General features: G+C 47.3%; 1 protein-coding gene across 3 annotated transcripts in view; it reads left to right on the top strand.

Annotated features, from left to right (window-relative positions):
- Positions 1–22,518, top strand: part of Atf1 (activating transcription factor 1) — a 42,515-nt gene that overhangs the window by 15,191 nt on the left and 4,806 nt on the right. For 2 of the 3 annotated variants that reach the window (XM_032885317.1, XM_032885318.1), the window contains exons 3-5: positions 14,511–14,641; positions 19,440–19,619; positions 19,697–19,856. In XM_032885317.1, the coding sequence (XP_032741208.1) occupies positions 14,596–14,641; positions 19,440–19,619; positions 19,697–19,856 (386 nt within the window). In that variant the 5' untranslated portion in view covers positions 14,511–14,595. Of the gene's footprint in view, positions 1–9,562; positions 9,773–14,510; positions 14,642–19,439; positions 19,620–19,696; positions 19,857–22,518 lie in introns of those variants that run through there. The other variant, XM_032885316.1, reaches the window with a different exon arrangement.

Genomic DNA, 22,518 nt, shown 5'->3' with positions numbered 1-22,518 from the left:
TTTACTGTATGTCACTGGCCGGAAGGCACTTTGTACACCAGCCTGACCTTGAAAGTGGCTAGGCTGGCTTTGAGTTTCCGGTCCTCTTACTTGAGCCTCCTGAGAGCTGAGGTTGTTGAATGTGGCACTGAATGCCCTACTCCATCCACTTTTATAGTCGTCTTCCCTTTTAGCTGTTTTGCAGTTTTGTTATTTTTAATGTCAGAGTTCTTTTTATTCCATGGATGGGTCATGAGGCCTCCTGAGCATATGGACTGGTGTCTGTCCAGTACGTGCTGCTGCCCGCCTACAGAGCCTGCGTTCTGCAGGCTTCCACAGAAAAAGCTCAATTTGTCTTTTTCAGAGAAAAAACGTTTCAGGATTAGTTAGTATAATGCAGTGTATAGTTGACTACAAAAAGATTTTTAAGGTCCAGCAAGATGGCTTAGCTAGTAAAGGCGCTTGCTGCCAAGCCTGACCTGGGTTGGTTTTTAAAATAAACAAAATGGATTTTCTTAAAGCTCAGTGATGGTGACACATGGACAAGACAGGGAATAAGGACCTGGGGATGTGGGTGCCGACTGCCTGCAGAGAGCCTTGCTCGAGTGTCCTCAGTAGTCAGCATGAATGTGAGCAGAGAGTTACAGTTAAAGGGCTACCAAGAAATGTGGAAGGCCCTCGAGAGCCCCCTGGCAGGATTACAGGAAGCCAGAAGTCCAGACAGACAGACAGACAGTTAGGATGCCGTTCCCTATTGTTGTAAAATATAAAAATAAAAAAAAGTATTGGTGTCTTACCTTGCTAGGTCCAGCACCGCGGTGCCCCAAGATATCTGCTAGGTATCTTGGCGGAAACACATCCCAACTTCGCCGCAGCAGACCAGTGTCTCCAGCCACCGCACACTTTCCTATACTCAACCCCTCACATAAAAGAACACATAACACTATAATCTTAGACCCAAGTGATGATGTAATTGCCCACTTAAACATACAAAGCCCGGTACCTTCCATCCCTTGAGAACATTGATAACAACCTGTAAGTACACAGAGCGAGATCTTTACATCAGCCTCCATTGTCCTGCCACAGCTTCTCCCCTTCTCTCTCCCTCCTGTCTCTTCCTCTGTTCAGTCTCCTCCTCTTCCTTCAGACTTCTCTCCCGCCCATCCTTCCTTCTCCTCCAATGACAGGCCTCCTTCTATGCTGTACCTGCCCCTCACCTGTACTTTACAGATTCAATGGGGAGAAGCTTCTGGTGAAGTCACCTGAGTCCTGAGTAGTGACAGGGCAGCTGTCCTTGGGGCAGTGGAATTAGCATCAAAATACAGACAACTCCAGGGCAAACCAAAACACACCTGGCTCCTTGCTGTCTTATTATTCTTATTAAAACTATGTATCTGAGAGTGGGCAGTGGTGCCACAAACCTTTAATCCCAGTGCTCAGATGGCAGAGGCAGGGGGATCTCTGAGTTTAAGGACAGCTAGGGCTATACAGAGAAACCCTGTGGGGGAGGGGCAATCTGAGAAAGAACTGTTTTTATGTTGGCAACCTTCACAAGTGTTAACTGCACTGGAGTTTTGGTTCTTTCCTGGCACCAGAGTCACAGCTGCTCTTCCTCCTCAGGTCCCCATAATCCTCACTTTCTCTCCTACTTCTTTCCCCTTCATCGTTTTTTCCTCTTCCTGTGCTTGCCATGCCTCCTATCCTCTTATGTTTTCTGCTTGTCCTTTAGTTCTTTAGCTCTAAAAATTCTTCCTTATCTTTTAATTCTCCAATCCTTTATCATTTGCTGATATCTAAATGATAATTATTTATATTTCAAATCTATCTTTAAGATTTCTGAAGACATTCCATTATCTAACATGGAATCTCTCCTGTCTCTCTCTCCCCCTTCTGTCTTTGAGGGAGAGGTTAGGGATGAACCCAAGGGGTCCTGGGTACTAAACGTGAGCTCCACCACCACCGTTCTGCATCCTTGGGCCTGCAGTCTGCCTTTTTTGAGATTTTATATAGTTTTGTCATATTTGTCTCTTCCCTTTCCTCCCTCCAAACCTTCACAAATCCTCTCCTGTTCTTCAAATTCACACCCTCCTCACTGCTTGCTATTGCATGTATGTGCATGCACACACACTCCTTTTTTTTTTTTTAAAGATTTATTTTATGTATATGAGTACACTATTGCTGTCCTCAGACACACCAGAAGAGGTTACAGATGGTTGTGAGCCACCATGTGGTTGCTGGGATTTGAACTCAGGACCTCTGGAAGAGCAGCCAGTGCTCTTAACCACTGAGCCCTCTCTCCAGCCCCACATTTATATTCCTAAATAGAACCTGCTCTCCCCAGATGCTGTTGTTTTCCTTTCTGTAGATGGGTGCTCCCCTGCGTGTGTCGCTGTGCCATGTGTGCCTATTGCCTGCCCCTCACTCTGATTCCCAGCTTTCCTGTCACTTGTAGCTCTGTGTAGGGCTGAGGCCTCGATGCTTTTCTCTGCCCACTGTGGCTTGTCCACTGGTATCGTCCTTGTTCAGCTCACATTTGGGCAGTTGTGTTGGCGGACTGTGTGTGTGAGAGGGGGGCTTCTGGTTATCACTAGGAGAACATCTCAGCAAACACCTGATCATTTTCTCTGCCCTTCTACTGCTCTCTGAGCCTTAGGTGTGGGAGTGTTGTAGATGTAGTTTTCATTGGGACGGGGCTCCACAACTCTACATTTTCATAGGCTGTAGCTTTCTGTAGTGGGCTCTGTCTGTCGTGGAGCAGAGTTCCTAGATGAGGGTTGGGTGTAAGGACAAGTTTATGGATTGTTGTCAGGGACTATGCTGGTTTAGTAAGTTAGTGGTTAGAGGTTCTCCTCCAGTAACCATAACCTCCTACCTCTGAGTGCTTAGCTAGGTTTTCAGTGCTAGGCCTGGTTTCCCTCTCTCTGTTGAGTGAGTCTTAAGTCAGGTTAGCTGTTGGCCACAGTGTGTGTCACTGCTACCGCCTTCAGCCGGTCACTGATGTGGGCGAAGCCATCTTGGCTGGGCAGGGCTGTTGGTTGCTTTCCTCCTTTGGAAGCTTGTGGCATGGCGCCTTCTGGTACCATGAAAGCTAAACTTCAGGGATGGGCTTTCATGTCCGATGCAGTTAGGGCCCCGGTGTTAAAGTGCAGAGATTGGCTGGCCAAGGGTGGGTGAGGGTAGCCAAGGACAGTAGACTGTCTGTTTTGGGAGACTTGGACAGCTCTGGCCAACAGCTCAGAAGAGGGCTTGTCTGTCTGTCTGGTTAGTTTGTTTGGTGTTTCATTACGTTTTTTTGGGACAGGGTTCCTCTGTGTAGCCCTGGCTGTCCTGGAACTGGCTTTGTAGACCAGGCTGGCCTTGAACTCATCCGCCTCCTTCTGTCTCTCAAGTACTGGGATTAGAGGTGTGTATCATAGTCTGGTGTTGGGGTTCTGTTTGGTCCCTGGTCTTTAGTTCTTGGGGGGAGCATTGTCAGTCCAGATGAGAAAAATACATTAAGATTATATACGTATATTTGTGCACAGAGTCACACATATGGTCATTTTTGTTTTGTTTTGTTTTTCCTTGGTAAATAGCTTGACTTCTTGGGCCTTTTTCAGGCCTCCTCGCTGTTGTTTTTCCCACCTCCCTCCTGTATTTGCCTCCTTCTCCCTTTGAAAGAAAAGAAAACCCACAGTAATTATTAAAACCAAGCTGTCCCTTGTCTGTATCTGACTAAGACCCAAAGAGAATGGAAGGCCTCACTCACTGATTACCCTAAGTGAAAGGAAGGTGCCTCAGGACCAAGTTCTCAGCACCAAGGAGGTTTGTTTGCCCCAGAGAGACAGAAGGCGGGCAACAAGAAACAAAGGCAGGCGAAGGGGAAAGAAAAGACAGTGGGCCACAGGCAGATGGCAGTTTATAAAGGCAAAGGGGGAACCGTGTGTCAGGCCGAGGTAGTTCATTTGGTTTGGACGTGTTAGCCAAAGGGAGCTGTTGATTGCTGGACCTTGGTGACTTCCAGTACTTTGGTAGCTGGACCTTGGTGACAGCATGTCAGAGGGCATGGGGCAAGAGCAAGGCTTACCAGAGCTATGTGTGTCACGCTCAGCGGCTAGAGCCTCACTTAAGGTTATACATTTCACAGGTGATGTCATCCCTCAATGTCTTTTAGGTCCTGGTCCAGGTTTCGCTTTGAGCAATTGAACAAAGACACATTTGCCACCTTAGGTAGATGGAGATTTACGCAATAAACACACTGCCAGAATTCACCCATTCTTTCCTCTGTTGCTAGGTTGTGAGACAGGTTTCTCTGTGTAGCCCTGGCTGTCCGACCTTACCTAGAATTACTATTTCAGAACACCCATTTTGTTCTTTTCAAATGGTTGTTCCCTGGGGTCAGCTTGCTGGTGTGGCAGAACTATGCTTTTCTCAAGAAGAGAACAAGGCAATTCAGGACTTAAGGCAACCAGGACTTAAGGTTGGTGGTGACCTATGTTGCTTTCAAGCCGTCCATTAGAGGCAGGTTCTTTGGGGATGGGCCTAATGGTGGGTCAGTCCTGATGAGCAAACATTCACACCCTATCTATCATGGTTCCTGTCTCTGGGCTGAGTCAGCACACTTAACTACTCATCTTTGTGGTGTTTTGGACACAGTGCTTTGCTTGTCTCAGTTCTGTTCACCGTGGTTTAGCATCTCTCACAAGTCCTTGATGGCATCAGTTCTCCTCTAGATCAAGTGTGAATGTTTGGTAATTGGTGTCTGGTGATGCAGTCTCTCCCTTTGGTCTGATTCTGCTGCTTATTCTGTGCCTCTCAGTCTGTGCTTTCTTGTTTACAGGCCATTACGCTGTAGACAGCTGCTGCTCACTATACAGACAGGCTTAGAAAGAGTCTAAAACAAGACTTGTCACTGATTGCTCAAAACTGGGAGTCAAATCTACCTCCCCACTAACCCTCAGTGTGTTCTTTCAGACTTTTTTTTAAAAGGTTTCCTCTGCAGACAATTTTTAAGCAGTGTCAGTACCATACAGCAAAACATGTATAGTATAACCTTTTAACCTGTGTGTTTGTGATTAGCTCTGGAGGTCTTAACTTTTTAACCTGTCTAACCTGAGCCAAGCTCAGTCTTCTGTAAGTCACCCCTATGTACAGACAACTTTAGAGAGGTCACCTTGAGAATGGGGAATTTAAGCCCTGCTTCTTTATACACCCTCAGGTTGCTGTAGTGTGGCACTGTGGAACTAGAAGTTAGACTGCAGGTCAAATGAGCAAGTGGGAAAGTGACATTGTAGGATTTCTGACACATTACACAGTGACATTAGAAGTCATTGTGTGGGGGTGGGCAGTTTATGCTTTCAAAGGTGAGAAATAAGACAGTTTGGTAGACCGGAGGTCACTGTGTAGCTCAGACTGACCTTGAACCTTGAATCATGTGCAAGTTTGCTAGGTTTGGGGATTACAGACCTTGTCACCATGCTTGGCTAGAAAAGAAATGTTGGATAAACCTCTTTATCCTGGTGGTACTCGCATGAAAGATCCCTGAGTCTTAGCAGCATAGGAAGGTAGGTACCTCCCCACGGTCAGACGCAGGGTTGTCTCTGAAGTTCAGACCATGCCTACCTCCCTCTTACCAGTAGACAGCTTCTCTTCTCTGCCCTCCCCGTTTCACCTTCTGGATGCAAGGATGGCCAGGTGGGCTGCTGCTGTTAGTCAAGGAGCTGCAGCCCTCACTTCCTCCTGAGCACTCAGTGACTGGCAGTGTTTGTTGTCAGAGGAGTGTTTTGTTCTGTGTGTTTTGAACCGGAATCTGGCTGTGTAGCTGAGGTGACTCAAGCTCTTTCTGCTGAGTGACACAAGGCTGATGAGGGCAGCTGTGTTCTGTGACTGGTGGCACCTGCATGTATTGAGAGTATGACAAGTTCTCCTCCTCCTGGTTTGCTGGTGGTACCGTCAAGGAGAACTATTTAGTATCTTAACTTTAGAAATCATTTTCTTAGGAGTTTAGTGAGAGAACCTGCGGCAAATCTAGGGAAGGACAGACAGACAGTGACTGAAGGTTAGGATTAGAAACAGATCGTAGGGCCTGGCTCAGTCGCCTTTAATCCCAGAACTGGAGAAGCAGAGGCAGATAGATATCTGTGAGTTCAAGACCAACCTGGTCTATGTAGTGAGTTCCAAGACAGCCAGGCTACACAGTGAAACCCTGTGGTGGGAGGTAGTAGGGAGGGACTGGAACATCCTTTGACACCTGAGTCGTGAGCGTGACAGTTATCTGGGTGTCACTAGTTGCCAAACAGTTGTAGATCTGTTGAGACAGGAAGGGTGACTCTGAGGGTTCTCTGTGTGAACTCAGGAGACACTGGGGGTTTGTTTTCTTTATAAGACGTGGTCTGTTTAGCTCAGACTGACCTCAAAATGGTGGTCTCCCAGCTTCCTGAGTTCACGGTCACAGGAATAAGCTGCCATAGGCTAGGATCGCTCACTAAAGGAGACGATTAAAGGTGAGGCAAGCCCTGTGCAAGTGTTGCCTGTGTGATAGTCTGAGGGAGGCTTTAGACAGACAGCTAACGAGGCACAAAGGGAAGTCAGGTGTCATAATCCAGTTTTAGGGAAATGTTTGGTATTTTACGTCATTTTAAGACTTAAAAATAGGGGCAGGAGAGATGGCTTAGCAGTTAAGAGCACTGACTGCTCTTCCAAAGAACCGGAGTTCAATTCCCAGGACCCACAGGGCAGCTCACAACTGTCTGTAACTCCTATTTCAGGGGATCTAATACCCTCACACAGGCATATGTGCAGTCAAATCATCGACGCACATAAAATTAAAAATATAAAAAGTTAAGAATAGGCGATGGTGGTTCGCACCTTTAATCCCAGCGCTCTGGAGGCAGAGGCAGGCAGATCTCTGAGTTCCAGGCAAGTGTGGTTGGTCTATATAGCAGGTTCCAGGACAGCCAAAGCTACACAGAGAAATCCTGTCTCATCTTAAAGCTTGGTTTTAAAAGTTTGAGAATAGTTAATATTGACTTCTGTCTACCATGTCAAGTGCCTTACATACATTGATTGGTTCATTGTGAGAGGAGACAGTGCTGACTCCTACGTTCTTAAATTCATCAGTGTTTGTGCTGACCTACCTATCACCTCCACCACCTAGTTTCTGTCCTTGTAGCAGCCTCTGGCACAGCTGTTTGCCCTTCCCACTACTGCTGCCTTCACTGCTTTCCTGAGGCAGCTTGCTTGGCTCTTGTCTTCTGATCTCTTCTTACCAGTATATTAACGTGAAAGTATTCATGGCTTTAAGGGCTCCAAATAGCTTTGCCTTCACCTGCGTACTACTTTAAATTAAGTGTAGTTTGTGAGTGCCCACATGTATATGCAGGTGCCTCAGGAGGCCAGAAGCATCAGATCCCCCCAAAGCTCCACTGTGTGGCTGCTAGGCATAGAGCTCTGGTCCTCTGAAGGACAAACAGTTGCAGCTCAGAACTTCTGAGCGGTCTCCATCCCCAGGCCCGCAGCCCTAGGTATCTGATAGGCTCTTCAGACCCAGCATGTGTGCATATGGTGCAGAGATCAGAACTGTCTTTTTGTCTTTTAACTCGTAGAATAATGAATGCCATTGAAAGGCTTACTTATGTATTTTATATGTGTGACTGCTCTGTCACATCTGCTTGTCAGAAGAGGGTCCCATTACAGATGGTTGTGAGCCACCATGTGTGTGGTTGCTGGGAATTGAGCCTCTAGAAAAGCAGCCAGTGCTCTTCATTGCTAAGCCAGCTCTCCAGCCTCTGAATAATACCATTTTATTTCAGATAGAAGCTTTATTGTTTGCTCTGGTCTGCTGTTTTGTGTGTGTGTGTTTTGGTTTCTTGAGATGGGATTTCGCTGCCCTGAATTAACTTTGTAGACTGGGATGGTTTCGAACTCAGATCTGTTCACAGTGCTGGGATTACAGGTGTGCCAGCACGCCTGGGTTGTTTGTTTTCACGTGTCTCTTCAGATGCTCCCCTTTTCTCTTTGTTTTGAGCCTCAGAAGTAATAATATACAAGAGAGCAGGTGACAGAAGTCAGGTCGTTCCTTTACATTGAAAGCGATTCTTGCGTGGATTAAACTGAGTTCTGGTTTTCAGGTGTCATCGCTGTCAGAAAGTGAGGAGTCTCAGGACTCATGTGACAGCATAGGCTCCTCACAGACAGCTCACGGGATCCTGGCGCGGCGCCCATCCTACAGGTCAGTACTTTGTTACCAGGGTGTTCACAGAGTTCTGAGAAAACGTAAGAGGGCTTGGGTGGTTAGGGGAGGAAGCAGATCTTAGAGAGGTTCAACCGCATTAGGCCGAAGAGGCTTGAGTTCTAACCTTGTTGTTGTTGAGACAGGGACTTTCACTCACAGAGCTCTGCCTGCCTCTCTTCCCTGAGTGCTGGGATTAAAAGCCTGAGTCATGATGCCCTGCTGGTATAGAAATGTAAAAGCAGAACTGTGGGGTAGGAGGTGGACTAGCCGCATGCTCTCCCTTCTCTAAGTCTGAGCCCTGTGTCCTTCTGTATGCGCTCGCCAGAAGCCTCGGGTCATTATGTGTGTTTGCCTGCATAAGTTTGTGTGTGTCCGTGTGTATTCCAGGGGATAGAAGGAGGCCTTAAGGCCCCTGCAACTGGAATTACAGTGGTTGTGAGCTGCTGTGTGGTTGCTGAGAACCTGAGTTGTCTGCTACAACCGCCATTGAGCTGTCCTTGCGCCCCATAGCATTCCATTTTATTCAAAGGCGTGGCCATGTGATATTTTCTGTAATGCCTCGTCCTGGTAGGGTAGTCATCCCTTGAAATGCCAAGTAATTCTTACTTAGTGATGGGGGTCTGTAAGTGGGACAGTCAGTTGATAAAAGCCTTTGGGACTGTTGGTGATTTCATGTATTTGGAGTGAGAGAACTTGTCACACTCCATGGTAGAATTGACCAATCCAGAGCCGTGTGTGAGCAGCATGCTAAGGTTCTAGATGGTGTTAGAGGGTCCGTAGATGAACTAGGAAAGAACTGCCAGGCATGAGTCAGGGCAGAGTGTTGGTGCAAAAGAGCTGTCTCACTTAAGAGCCAGCCACACACTCCAAGGTGAGTGAAGGAAGGAAGGGCAACTCTGCCCGGTCCAGGAACTCAGGTCCATCAGGTGGAGGGGAGGAAGTCTGTAGTGAGAATTTTGGTTTCTTTCAAAACCACAGAAGTTGGGGTTGGGGATTTAGCTCAGCGGTAGAGCGCTTAAGGCCCTGGGTTCTGTCCCCAGCTCCGAAAAAAAGAAAGGAAAAAAAAAATACAGAAATAAGAATGTGCTTTTGTGGGCTGGAGAGATGACTCAGAGGTTAAGAGCACTGGCTGCTCTTCCAGAGGTCCTGAGTTCATATCCCAGCAACCACATGGTGGCTCACGACCACAGCAGTGGGATCTGAGGCCCTCTTGGTGTGTCTGAAGACAGTGATGGTGTACTTACATACAGAAAATAAATAAAGTCTTTTTTTTTTTTTTTTTAAAGAAATGTGCTTTTGTTTTAATCCTGCTGGGGGACATGGGGTTCCTTCAGACTGCCCACAGCAACTGCCTGTGATTTGCTGGCTGCAGATAGTATAGTGTCTTCACTTGTGTGACTGTTGGAATTCTGGGACCTTTTCAGGGGTATAAATGCTGGGGCCCCAGAGGTGGAGGCTCGTTGGTTGTTGGTCGCTGTCATTTCTGGTTGCAGTTTGTTTAGTGGTCTGTGTATGAAGATGGACAAGAAGAAACCAGATATCCTGACAGTGAAGATCAGACTTGCCCCAGGAATCAGTGATGTCTGTACTCAGGAAATAGTCTGATAATGTTACCCTTCCCGTCTCCTTTCCTGCATCTCTTTCCTCTCTAGCCTATCTAATGTTAGGGGGTTGAGAGGGTGGAAGAGAGAAGAACCCATGAAGTAGCAAAAATCCAGTTACAGAAAGACGTCTGTCAGTAAAAGGTGATCAGGAACTAAGTACTTGGAACTTGTACTCGATTGAATCAACAATGACAGGTGTGTTAACTTTGTGTAATTTTAAAAAGGTTCATTTTTATACTTTTAATTATGTGCATGTGTTAGGGTGTGTGAGCACAGTGCCCACAGAGGTGGAAGAGGGCATCACATGTCTTGGAGCTGGTGTTATGAGTTGCCCAACAAGATTACTGAAAAACGAACACAGGTCCTTTGCAAAAGTGGCCCTACCCACTGGGCCATCTCCCCCGCTGCAAGAACCAGTCTTTAATGTCCTCTTACTTGTTTGGTTTTTGTTGTTGCTGTTGTTCTGTTTGTTTTGAGACAGGATGGGGCCCAGAATGGGGTCAGCCTCATTGCAGTTGTCCTGCCGTAGCTGTCACTATGCAGAGAGCGGAGATTTGAGCCATCATGCCTGCCTGAGATAAACAGCTTTTAAAGAGGAAGGTTGAGTTGGTTCCGTTTACCGGTTTTGAGGTTTTGATCCATGGTTGGCTCCATTGGTTTTGTGCCTATGTAAGAGTCTGTGGTGGTCAGGAATGTGTGGTAGGATGAGAACTTCTAGTGCACAGGCAGCAGAGGGACTGCATCCCAGCTCCCTCCCTCCCTGTGGGCTGTCCGCAGTCCCTTCACGCCCTCATGCTGGGCTCCACTGTCCCAGAAAGCACACCACGGAATTGATGTAATTAACACGTGGTGCTTCAGAGGACACCTCCCCCAAACAAATCAACAGTTGTGGGAGGAGACCCTGGGAAATCCACCTGAAAACTGTAAAAGCTAAAAGAACTAATGTAGTACTAGCAGACAGCGACAGATGGAGCACAAGCACCAGTGACTCCTAAAGAACCAGATGGTGACATTAGCAGGGACTCTGACTCAGAGAGACCCTGACCTACGACAGAAGACTGGGAGGATTTGAAAATAACAAACCTGGAGAGCTAGGTCCTTTACAGCAGTTTAGATGCAACTGAAGAATCCAAGTAAAGCACTCAGGGTGCGCACAGAGGCAAATAGAAGCGAGGAGACCGGATGGGCGGTGCCTCGGCATGAGCTGCTCCCACCCACGGCCAGCGCTGAGCCGGGCAGGTGTTGCTGAGCTGGGCGTGTGCCCACCCAGATAAGTATTAGATCTTGAAACGCTGTTTAGAAAGGAATGACTGTTAAGCTAACAACAGATGTTTTGAACAGTACCATTAGATAGTAATGGACTGAGATCTACCTTTTGGCCTAGAATTGTGTCTTTAGGGATGTACCCCAGTTGTGACTTGAATATACTTGGCCCAGGGAGCAGCACTATTAAAAGGTGTGGCCTTGTTTGTGTGGGTGTGGCCTTGGTGGAGGAGGTGTGTCACTGTGAGGTGGGCTTTGAGACCTTCCTCCTAGCTTCCTGGAAGTCAGTCTTCTGGCTGCCTTTGGAACAAGAAGTAGAACTCTCAGCCCCTCCAGAGCCATGCTCCTGCCATGATGATAATGGACTGAACCTCTGAACCTGTAAGCCAGTCCCAATTTAATGCTGTTCTCCTACGAGTTATCTTGTTCATGGTGCGTCTTCACAGCAGTGAAACCCTAAGACACCAGTGGTTACCTTAGTGTAAGACCCTGGATTTGGTGTTCTGTACTTCCCCAAAGATGGGCGCTTACTCGTTACTGTTGGCTTCTTACAACAACAGTGACTCATTTGGTGGCCTGATAGGAACATACATCAGTGCAGAGCATTTGCCTCTATGCGCAAGGCCCTGGGTTTGATCCCCAGTACCACAGAAGGGAAAGAAATAAGAGAACATAACCCGGGGAAGATGCACAGCAGCTTAGGTGACAGCACTCTGTAGGAAGGGGTAATCTGACGTAGTATGTTGTGATGTTACCGTCTATTGATTCCTGGTATGTAGCACACAGCTATTGTGTTTATGTTCTGATGTCTAATGGGTGACATTGAGAATGGAATGAGCACTGCATTCTGGGATATGGTATCATGTGACTGTCAGAGGACACCTACAGGCCATTGGTTCTCTCCCCTGACCACATGGATCCCTAGTTCAAACTCCAATTGTCAAGCTTGGCAACATTTGTTTTAACCACAGGGCCTTTCAGCCACCCTGGCCTTGAACTCTGTCTTCCTAGTGCTGCTTTAGAGGCGTGTGCTACCAGACGGCCTCTGCGATTTTGTGGTAGCAGATCTGCTCTTGTCTCTGCGAGCCGTGGCTTCTCTGTGACTGTGGCTGTAGTACTGGAAGTTGAACAGGCCCTGTGTTCTGTCTGAACAGCCGTCTTTCCTGGGTCTCTGGATGCTTGTGCTGCTTGTTTTTGGTTTTTGAAATGGGGCATCACTGTGTGTCTCTGATTGGCCTTGAACTCAGATTAAAGGTGTGCACCGCTAAGCTCAGCTTGATTATTGTACTTTTAAAAAATTCACCAAATGTTGAACTCTGTGTCCCAGCTTTATGTGTTTGTGGTCTCTCTTTCTCTACAAAAACTAAGTAAGTAAGTTAGGGGGTGGTTGTGCACGTCTTTAATCCAATACTTAGGAGACAGAGGCAGGTGGATCTCTTGAGTTTGAGGACAGCCAGGGCTACACAGAGAAACCCTGCATCAAAACAAAAAAGGAGAAAACAAAAAATCCACAAAAACTATGGAGTCCAACTGCATGAGCTCCTGCCCTGCACGTAGTGCAGTCGATGTACAGTGGCCACCAGAGACCGTGCGTGTCCTTTTCCCAGAATGGCCGCACACCACACAGTGTCCACTTTCCCTTTTTTTTTTTTTTTTTTTAAGTATTTATTTCATGTATGTGAGTACACTGTAGCTGTCTTCAGACACACCAGAAGAGGGCATCAGATCCCATTACAGATGGTTGTGAGCCACCATGTGGTTGCCGGGAATTGAACTCAGGACCTCTGGGAGAGCAGTCAATGCTCTTAGCCGCTGAGCTATCCCTCCAGCCCCCACTTTCCCTTTTGTGTTGAGGTCTTTGTGGATTGTCTTGGCTGGTCTTGTGCGTGCTGTCAACAGTCTGTCTGTGTGAGCGTTGGTCCTGCTGTGTCTGAAGATGCTGTTTCCTTGGAGTTATCCACTACTTCCCCCTCTTCATGGGTCCTGCGCTTTGAGGAGAGGGGCTTGATGAAGACGCCCCATTTAGGGCTTGGGTGCTTAAGTCTAACAAGTCTCTGCACGGCTTCTAAGTTGTAAGTCTCTGTTAATTCCTATGTGATAAAGGCTTCTACAGTGAGTGTACCCACTGGAGGGCCCTGGAGAGATTGGCTCTGTTTCTGCAGACATCACAAAGGAATGGAGATGGCTGGAAGGAAAAGCTGAAAGCTAGCCTGACATTTTTTAGTCCAGTGGGGACAGGACAGGGTGAAAACTATGGTGTGTTGAAGAACGGATGCCTGTAATCCTACACTGTGGAAACTGAGGCAGAGGGTTGCTGGAAAATCAGTGGTAATTTGGGGCACAGCACATGGTAGTGTGGAATCATGTGAGTTCTCATGAGAACCACGGCTCTCGTAGGGCTGTCCCTTTTCTGGATGAGTAGAGCAGCTCCTTGGTTTCCTTCCTGTAACTTGTAACTGTGCTGTCTTTTTCTTGGGCTCTTGTTTCCAAAGCAGTACTTGGGCGGGTGCAGGAAGTTTCCGCTGTTGGAGTTTCTAAGGCAGCTGGTTTCTTTGACAATCACCGGCGGCTTCTCTAAGGGACTTTTAGACAAGAGGGTTCCATGTCCTTGTAAGCAGATCTAGGCTAAGACTAGTTTAGTGCAATTGTGAGTTAGACCTTCTCTTGGCTCCTCTAGGAGCCTGCCTGACTCCCACTTCTCTGTGGTCTCGTCCTTGCAGTGTGGACCAGTGGCTTCAGCCACAGTTGAGGCACAGTTGCTTCCGTATGGTGAATGCTTTTTTGGCTGCAGCCATGAATGTAACGGTGTGTCTGTCCTGTTCTTATCCTGTGCACATGAGTTTCTGCCATGCTGAACTAAGCTGAGGAGATCTGTCTCATCTGACAGCCATAGATTAGTTAAACACCTTAATTCCTGACTCAGGAATCACTTGAGGGTGATTCACACTGGAAGGAGTTTCTTCTGAGATGTAAAGCACTCTTAGCAGCAGCTCTCAGGAAAACTGTATTGTGATGACTCAGCTTTCTTGTGACCCTGGGACCTGGTTCAGCAACACAGTGACTTTAAAGACCACACACTCTTCGGGAGAATTCAAATGCAGTGATTCAATAAAGCTTGCTAAGCTGACGTAGGGCTGGCTTCTGCTCTTGGTTGTCTTTCCTGTCTTTGACGTGGCCTTTACCCTGGTCCATGCTCATTTCCTGTTTCCAGGCTAAGTAATCCTCCTGCCTCGGCCTGAGACTAAAGCATGCACGCACCACACCCGATTAGCTTGTTCACTTCTAACCCGAGCAGGGGCTGTGGCTCCTAGCACTGGGAGGCTGGCAGGGCAGGAAGATCACAGTTTGGGGCTATACAGGCAGAAAGAGGGCATGTGGGAGAGAGTGCCCAGTGGCTTCCTTTTGTGACAGCATTGGCATTAACAGTGTTAACACAGTTGTATTTATTGCAGGAAAATTTTGAAAGACCTCTCTTCTGAAGACACACGGGGCAGAAAAGGAGACGGAGAAAATCCCAGTATTTCTGCCGTCACTTCTATGTCTGTTCCGACTCCCATCTATCAGACTAGCAGCGGACAGTACAGTATGTATGGGGTTTGTTCCCACATGGTGGACACACAAGACTAACTCTTAGAGAAAGGAATGTGATAGAAAGACTGCTATATTTTAAGGGTGTTAATTATTAGCATGTGTAGGAAAGTGCTTTTCTTCCTTACAACAACTTTGTGATCTGGGCATTGGGTGAAGTGGGTGAAGACATACTTAGGAAGGAAGTGCTTCCTCCAGGTGTGGTAGCACATGCTGTTATCCTAGCACTTGGGATGTGGAGGATCCAGCTCATGAGTTGAAGGCCAGCCTTGTTACATATTGAGTCCCTGCCAAGCCACTATGTAATGAGACTCTGCCTCAAAACACAGTGGTCTCTTCCCAACTCCCCAAAGTTAGATAGTGTCCCTAATGTCACATTACTTGTAAGTAATGGAGCCAGAATGTCTGTGTCTAGAAATAGTATTTTCCCAAAGCATGCACCATGTACAAGTCTCTTATACACACACATTTGCCTGTGACCTTAATACTGGTGCAAATTAGTATTTTAGTTATTTCTATAATAAGAATTTAACACAGGCTGAAGAGATGGCTTAGCAGTTAAGAGCACTGATTGCTCTTCCAAAGGAACTGAGTTCATTTCCCAGCATCCACATGGTGGCTCACAACCATCTGTAGTGGGGTCTGATGTCCTCTCTTCACACGGGCATACATGCAAATAGAGCACTCATATGAATAAATAAATCTCTTTAAAAAGTAGTTAAGCATGATCATTGAATTTTCAGTTTGAGGTGAAGGAAAAAAAGAGCCAAGACTTTGGAGGATGAGATGGTAGCATGCACCATGAGTAATGCTGGGCTGTCAGCGTAGGCCACATTACTGCTGTGAATCCCGTCTGGGGACTAGCGGTGGTGGGACAGGTCCAGTGTGGCATTGGGAAAGTAACAGAAAGCGTGTGTCTACCACAAACAGATGTGCGATTATCCCCAGCCAGTCACAGTAGTCTAGATTTGTACTTGTGCTGACATCCGTATTTTTTTGCCTAGTCATTTAGGAAGTGGAGTCCTCTTACTGATTAAAATAGCATTTGATGAGATTAACAGGTATAATGAGCTCTTAACACCATTACTTTTGAAATAGTGTCTCACTGTTGCTCTGGCTGGCTTGGAACTCAGAGACCTGCCTGCTTCTCCCTCTTGAGATTAAAGGTGTGTGTGGCCACGCCCACTTCCTTCTAACAGTTTTTAAATCTTTCATGTTTGTTTTCTAGACAGGATTTCTCTGTCTAGACAGCCCTGGCTGACTTGCTCTGTAGACCAGGCTGGTGCTGATCTTAGGAACTCAAGAGATCTCCTTGCCTCTGCCTTCCAAGTGCAGGGATTAAAGGCACACATCTGCCATCACCACCTAGATCAGTTTCTACATTTTTCAAACAACTAAAATTGAACAGATTTTAGTAGCAGGCATAGATAGCATTTACAAGCTTTTATATTAGACTTAGAGTTAATGTTTAAATGCTTTTCCATCGCATAGATTTCCCTGTATTTCCATTGTTAACTGTTGCTGCCCTTACAATTCTGTTGGTGGTCGTGAGGAAGGAGCTTCAGCTCGTACTTACTTACTCAGCTTAGGGAGTGCTGCCCGGTGAACTTTCCTGTCTTCCTCGCTGTTTTTCTAAAATACTCACAGTAAGGGTCACTCTGGGGCTTTGGGTAGTGTAGTGTATAATGCACCACACTCTGCTTGGCCATTGGTGCATAGCTTGGTGGTAAGCACTGAGTTCAGTCCACAAGGCTGAGGTTCAGTTCCTAGCACCTTGGTGAGAAAAAGGTAAGAAGACACGAGTAAGTCTGATTGGCACCTTCCATGAAATGGCTGCCTCACCTGACCACCCTTCACCCGTCCAACCACTGAGCCATACAGCTTCCTGAATTGCCACCGTGGGTCCATCCTGACAGCTAGCTGGTGCCTTCTTTCCTCTGCTGTTGCTAAGGTTACTGATAAAGTGTCAACTAAATGGGCATGGTAACCACACCTGTAACCCCAGAACTGCGGGTCAGAAGCAGGAAGTTCAGCAGTTCAGGATCAGTGTCGGTTATGAAGCAGGTCTTGTCTCAAACCAAACCTGAACTTAAAGGAACTAAAGTGTCGCGTGGACTCTTGCTCCAGTCCCCGCTGTGGCTTTCTGTTATACTGAGGTAATATCCAAGGCCCAAGTTACTGTCCCGGCCGCCTTGCTGTCCGGCCACACGGGCCTTCTCACTATACTTCCAGCCTACAGTTTTCATTCTTTAGGGTTTTAGAAGTCGTACCCCTTGGTCTGGTTTTTCCTCATCCAGACAGTCACATGGCTAACATCCTTGTCCTCCTTTTAAGTGGGAAACTCTTTGCCTTTCTGTGTGCGTGTGTGTGTACATGAGTATGTGTGCACACATAGATATGCCAGAAGGAGGAGTCGGGTGCACTCCTCAATCTCTCCTCTTCCTTCCTCTGCTCCGGGCTCTGTCCCTAGACCTGACGCAGGCCGCCAGCCCAGCGATCCTGTCTCCACAGCATCTCACGGTTAGAGCTGCAGGTGTCCATGGGACGCCTGACTTAGTGCATGAGCACTAGGCTCTGGAACGCTGCTGCTCCCCCATCCTCCACCCCCCAATAGCCATCGAGCCGTTTCTCCAGCCGTGTAGCTGTCTAGAGTTCTCTGGACGATAAGAAACAGGCACGGTGTTTGCAGAGGTGACTGGAGGTTGGTGCTGGCTCAGCTAAAGCTGACTGCATCCTCATCCTTCACGGGCTTCACTGCCCTCCTAACACAGGCGCTAAGTAAGAGGAGAGAAGTACAGTACAGACTGGTGTTTAGGACAGCAGAGTCCGGGAGGACCCGTGGGATGGCAGTGTTTGCCCTGTCAGGATTGTAGCCATCAAGCCTGGGAGGCTGCTTAGGACTTGACATGGTTCTGGTGAGCAGAAGAAACTTGGGCTCTTACAGTACCCGTGGTCAGCCAGAAGGGCAGGTTACAGAGAGGAAAGCACATTGTTGCTGTCTAATGCCCCCCCACACATTGGGCACAGCACTGTCAGTTCAGTACACAGTGCTGCTATGTTACTCTCAGTCCCAAGAGAAGCCTAGAAGGAAGTGCACCAGAGATGGGGCTTGAAGCTACAGAGAGTAGTCGCCTCCATCCTGCAGTAAGTACGTTAGGAATAAGACTTTCTGCTTAGATATTTTTGAGAGAAAATGATACTTGTATCACATATATAATTTCAAAAGAAACCTGCTAAAATATTGGCTGTTCTGAAGTCAGGTACTATGGGTCTTCTTCCCACACCCAGACTCCCAGAAATAAGACTCAGACTCAAAATATATTTACAAATACTTTGGCCATATAGCTAGGCTCTTCTGCCTATATCATAACAAATTATAGAACACATTTGTCCTACCCTCCATTCTGCTCCGTGGCTCATTACCTGTGCTCAGGCACCAGGCAGCTGCCTTCTCACACGGTCCCTGCTGGACCTCCCACCGGCTGGATCCCAGACTTCTTTCTGCTTACAGATGTCCCACTTTCTAGTCTACCCTTTCCTATAGGCCATAGTTTGGGGGGTTTTTTGTTTTGTTTTTTCTGGGTTTTTGTTTATTTTTTTTTAATTGACAGATGATGCATCCATACAGTACACAAGATACTCTGTCTCTACGGGGTACTAAGGTGTGTGAGTCTATACGTGGGGTAGGGTTGAGTAGTTGAGCTCCTGGAAAGTCATTTTCAGTAATAACCCCTCCAGTACATAGGCAGCTTTGTTTTGGCTTCTTGGTAGCCAAAGTATGAAAGGGGAAACACAGTGTTGATGTAAAAAGGCACAGACATGAGCCATTGACTTCTGATGGAGATTTAATAGGGTGTCCATTTGATCCTGCCTCTCAGGTGTGTCATTTAAGAGAGCACATAGGTGTAAGTGTCTGACGTCTGGTACTGTGCTCCATAAGCAGCTTTCTGATGATTTTATTTTTATTAGGTGGTAAATGAATAATACATTGTTTATCTTTTTGTTTGGTTTTGATTTCTTTCAAAAGGGTTTCTCTGTGTAGCCCTGGCTGTCCTGGATCACCTGCCTGTGCCTCCCAAGTCCTGAGATTGAGGGCTTGTGCCACCATTGTGCCGCTCAAACCCCGCAATATTAAATTCTTCTTTATTTTTTTTTTTATTCCTGTGCTAGTATATGGTGGTCTTGAACTCATGATCCTACTCTCTGTGTCTCCTAAGTGCTGGGATTACAGGTGTATCACTATGCCCAGATTCAGATAAAAAGTAAAATGTTTATTGGCTATAGAGAGAGTCTCGGGCTACATGAGATATTGTATGAAATAATTTATAAAAAACCTTAGTCATTAGATACAAGTCATTATTATTAGTCATTATTGCCCAAGAATTCTGTGGCAACATCAGCAATTAACATAAAGTGCCCCTGGACTCCGGATTATGGTTCATTCTGTAGTACGCAGCTTTAGACTAAATCCTGGGTAGGTAGCGTGTCTGAACTGTAATGTTGTGTAAAGACATTGCTATTTTATTCCAGTTTTTTGTTTGTCTTTTTTCTAGTTTACCCAGAGTGGTCAGTGATTTAATCTGCACTCAAACCTATTTTTTTTTTTTTTTTTTCTTTTTTTTCGGAGCTGGGGACCGAACCCAGGGCCTTGCGCATGCTAGGCAAGCGCTCTACCACTGAGCTAAATCCCCTCAAACCTATTTTTTAAATGTTTGTTTTATGTCCTTCTTTGAATTAGTGTATTGTGTAGCCGTCTGACTGCTTTCTCTTTCTCTCTCTCTCTCTGGTTAAAGTTGCCATTGCCCCAAACGGAGCCTTACAGTTGGCCAGTCCAGGCCCGGATGGAGTACAGGCCCTGCAGACATTGACCATGACAAATTCAAGCAGTGCTCAGCAAGGGGCGATCCTCCAGTACGCGCAGACCTCTGACGGACAGCAGATACTCGTCCCGAGCAACCAGGTGGTGGTGCAGAGTAAGTGCTGCTCTACAAGTGGGCCCGGGCCTTCCTGGGGCCTTCGTGAGTAACTCACTTCACTTTTGGCTCTGCAGCTGCATCAGGAGATATGCAGACCTACCAGATCCGTACCACACCATCTGCCACGTCACTTCCACAGACCATGGTGATGACTTCTCCTGTTACCCTTACATCTCAGACAACAAAGACAGATGACCCCCAACTCAAAAGAGAAATACGGCTGATGAAAAACAGGTAAGGTTTCTGCGCATCTTAAAAAAGTCACGCGTCAATCACCTCATTAGATAACAGGAAGGAGGCTTGCGTCAGCTTCGGTTCACTGTGTGGTAGGTTATGTCCAGTGGATGCAGGAGTGTTGTTGGTCCCAGTGGGTCAGTGACGTCATTGTTCAGTCTCCGCATGAAATGGCTTATGTAGAGTTCTTCAGTCTTACCATATCCTTTGAAACGAGAGCACTGCCGAGTGGCTGGAGAGAGGAGATGGTTCCGTGATTAAATAGCGCACTGGCTGGCTTTGCAGAGGACCCAAGATTCAATCCCAGCACCACATGGCAGCTGACAGCCGCCTGTGACTGCATTTGTAGGGGATCTTACAGCAAATGTGTCCTCCCTGGACAGTGCATGCATGTGGCATACATTCATGAAGGCATATATACATATATAAGGGCTCTGTATACATAAAAATAAATGGATTACTTTTAAAATTGAAATAGCATTGCTAGCAAAGCTTTTCAGACAACACCATCTTTTTGTTGGGTTCACAGTGAAATGGCAGTGACACAGGCGTGCCCTAGAGATTCTAGTGTGTGCTTCCAGAACCGGGGCACAGCAAGCCAGGCAAAGGGCAGGCCCAGCACATACAAGCCGTGCTGAGTCGCTGACATGTGCTATGATGGACAAAGCTGACAGCCCCAGCCGTCACTTGAGCCTAAGCTGTAGCAGCTCCCCTGGGTGTTAATGGCTGCCCTCCACCACACTGCTGTTTGCTGACCTTTGCCTCATGAAGGACACTGTATCCACTGCAGTTGCTCTGCACACCCTGCGCTGGTCGGTAGCGCTTTCCCTGGGACAGTAAGTCCACAGTCAGTTCACACCATCGTCACCAGTGGAGCCCCGCTCAAGAAACTGTTTTGTTTACTTAGGCAAATGAAATGACTTGTCTGCTGGACTTTTAAATTTACCAAAAGATGGCATTGGGAGCTGGAGAGACCGCTCAGTGAGGAGCACAGGCCTGGGGGTTTGGGGTTTATTTTGGTATTTTGAATCATGGTCTCACTATGTAGCTCTAGCCGTCCTAGAACTCATAAAGGTCTGCTGCCTGTCTCTGTTTCCCCAGACTGAGAGATCGGTGTGTGCCACCAACCCAGCCGCATACTGTGTTGGTGTAGAGGACCCAGCTTTAGTGCCCAGCATCCATATTGGGTGGATATAACCCTGTTCCAGAGGAAACGTCCTCCTCGGGCCTCTGAGAGTGCCTGCACAGGAGGGCATTTTGGAGCTTGGTGTTGATCTCTCTTTAGCTGTGGAAGTCCGGGGCCATGTCTTAACTGAGTGCTGTTTTATCTACACTGCAGTCTGTAGCCTCCTTTCAGTCATCTCCTCACCAGCATCTGTAGGTGACTTGCTGTAGCATTTCACACAGTTTCTGTGTGTGGAGGGGGTGGCACGTGGGTGCTGGTGCTCCTGCCGTCAGACGCTGGAGGTAGAGGTGGCTGTGGATGCCTCACATAGTGCTGGGAGCTGAATTCTTTTAGAAAAATATGCGAATGCGTGCCTGTGCCCCATGTGTGCCTAGTGCCCAACAAGACCAGAAGAGGATGTCAGGTCCCCTGGAACCAAAACTTTTTTTTTTCTTTTTTCGGAGCTGGGGACCGAACCCAGGGCCTTGCGCTCGCTAGGCAAGCGCTCTACCACTGAGCTAAATCCCCAACCCCGGAACCGAAACTTAAGAGATGGTTGTGGCCACCATGTAGGTGCTGGAAATTGAACCTGAACTCTGCAAGAGCAGCCAGTGTTTTGGGTTTATTTTGCGGGGTTTTTCATTTATTTTGCCTGCTTGTATGTTTGTTCACTACATACCTGTCTGGAGGCCACAGAGATCAGAAGAGGGCATTGGATCCCTGTGGACTGGAGTTAACATCTATGCTGCCGTGGGTGCTGGAAATCAAACTGAGGCCCCAGGAAGAGCAAGTGTGGTCACCTGCTGAGCAGCGCTAGCCCTACTTGCCTCTTCGTCTTCATCTTGGTTTTCTGCTGTGTCGCTGGATGGGGCACCAGACCCTAACTGGGGTGAGAGCGGGTGGTTGTGAGCTGAGCAGAATGTGCTTTCTTACCTTGCCACCACGGCCCCTGCCCTTCTGTTAGACTTTATGCATAGAAATGGCTTCTTCCTGCATGAGCTACCCTTCCAATTGAAGAGTGTTGGAGTCTTACTCTAGAGTAGACCCTGGAGTAAAGGAACCTTGTGGCTGTTTTGATCTGGTCAGATCACAGAAACTTCCATGACTGCTTCATCTTCTGACCTGTGCGGTGACGTAGCTGCCCTCCTCTCGTTTGGGTCAGATCACTGACTGACGGGAAGGTCTTGCTCTGGCTTGTCGTAGCTGTCAATCATTTCTAGCTCCACTGAAAGAACCTCCTTTCCCCCTTCTCTTAAGCACATAGAGGCTATTCGAGGGTTTTGAGAGGCCTGGTTCCCTCCCTATACATCTTAATGACCAAAGAAGAGAGTCAGACAGGAAGAGTAACAACTCAAGGTCACACAGGCCAGCGTGACTCATCAGGTACCGATTGGACCTTAGCTGGAGCCTGGCTTCAGTTCTTGGAACCATGTAGAGTGGAAGGAGAAGACCCAGCCCTTAACCTCCGTGTGTGTGCTGTAACAGATTGTGTCTTCC

This window comes from Rattus rattus, chromosome 1 (genome assembly GCF_011064425.1).
Source record: "Rattus rattus isolate New Zealand chromosome 1, Rrattus_CSIRO_v1, whole genome shotgun sequence".
Taxonomy (NCBI): Eukaryota; Metazoa; Chordata; class Mammalia; order Rodentia; family Muridae; genus Rattus; species Rattus rattus.
This window is presented reverse-complemented; position numbering and strand designations above follow the sequence as displayed.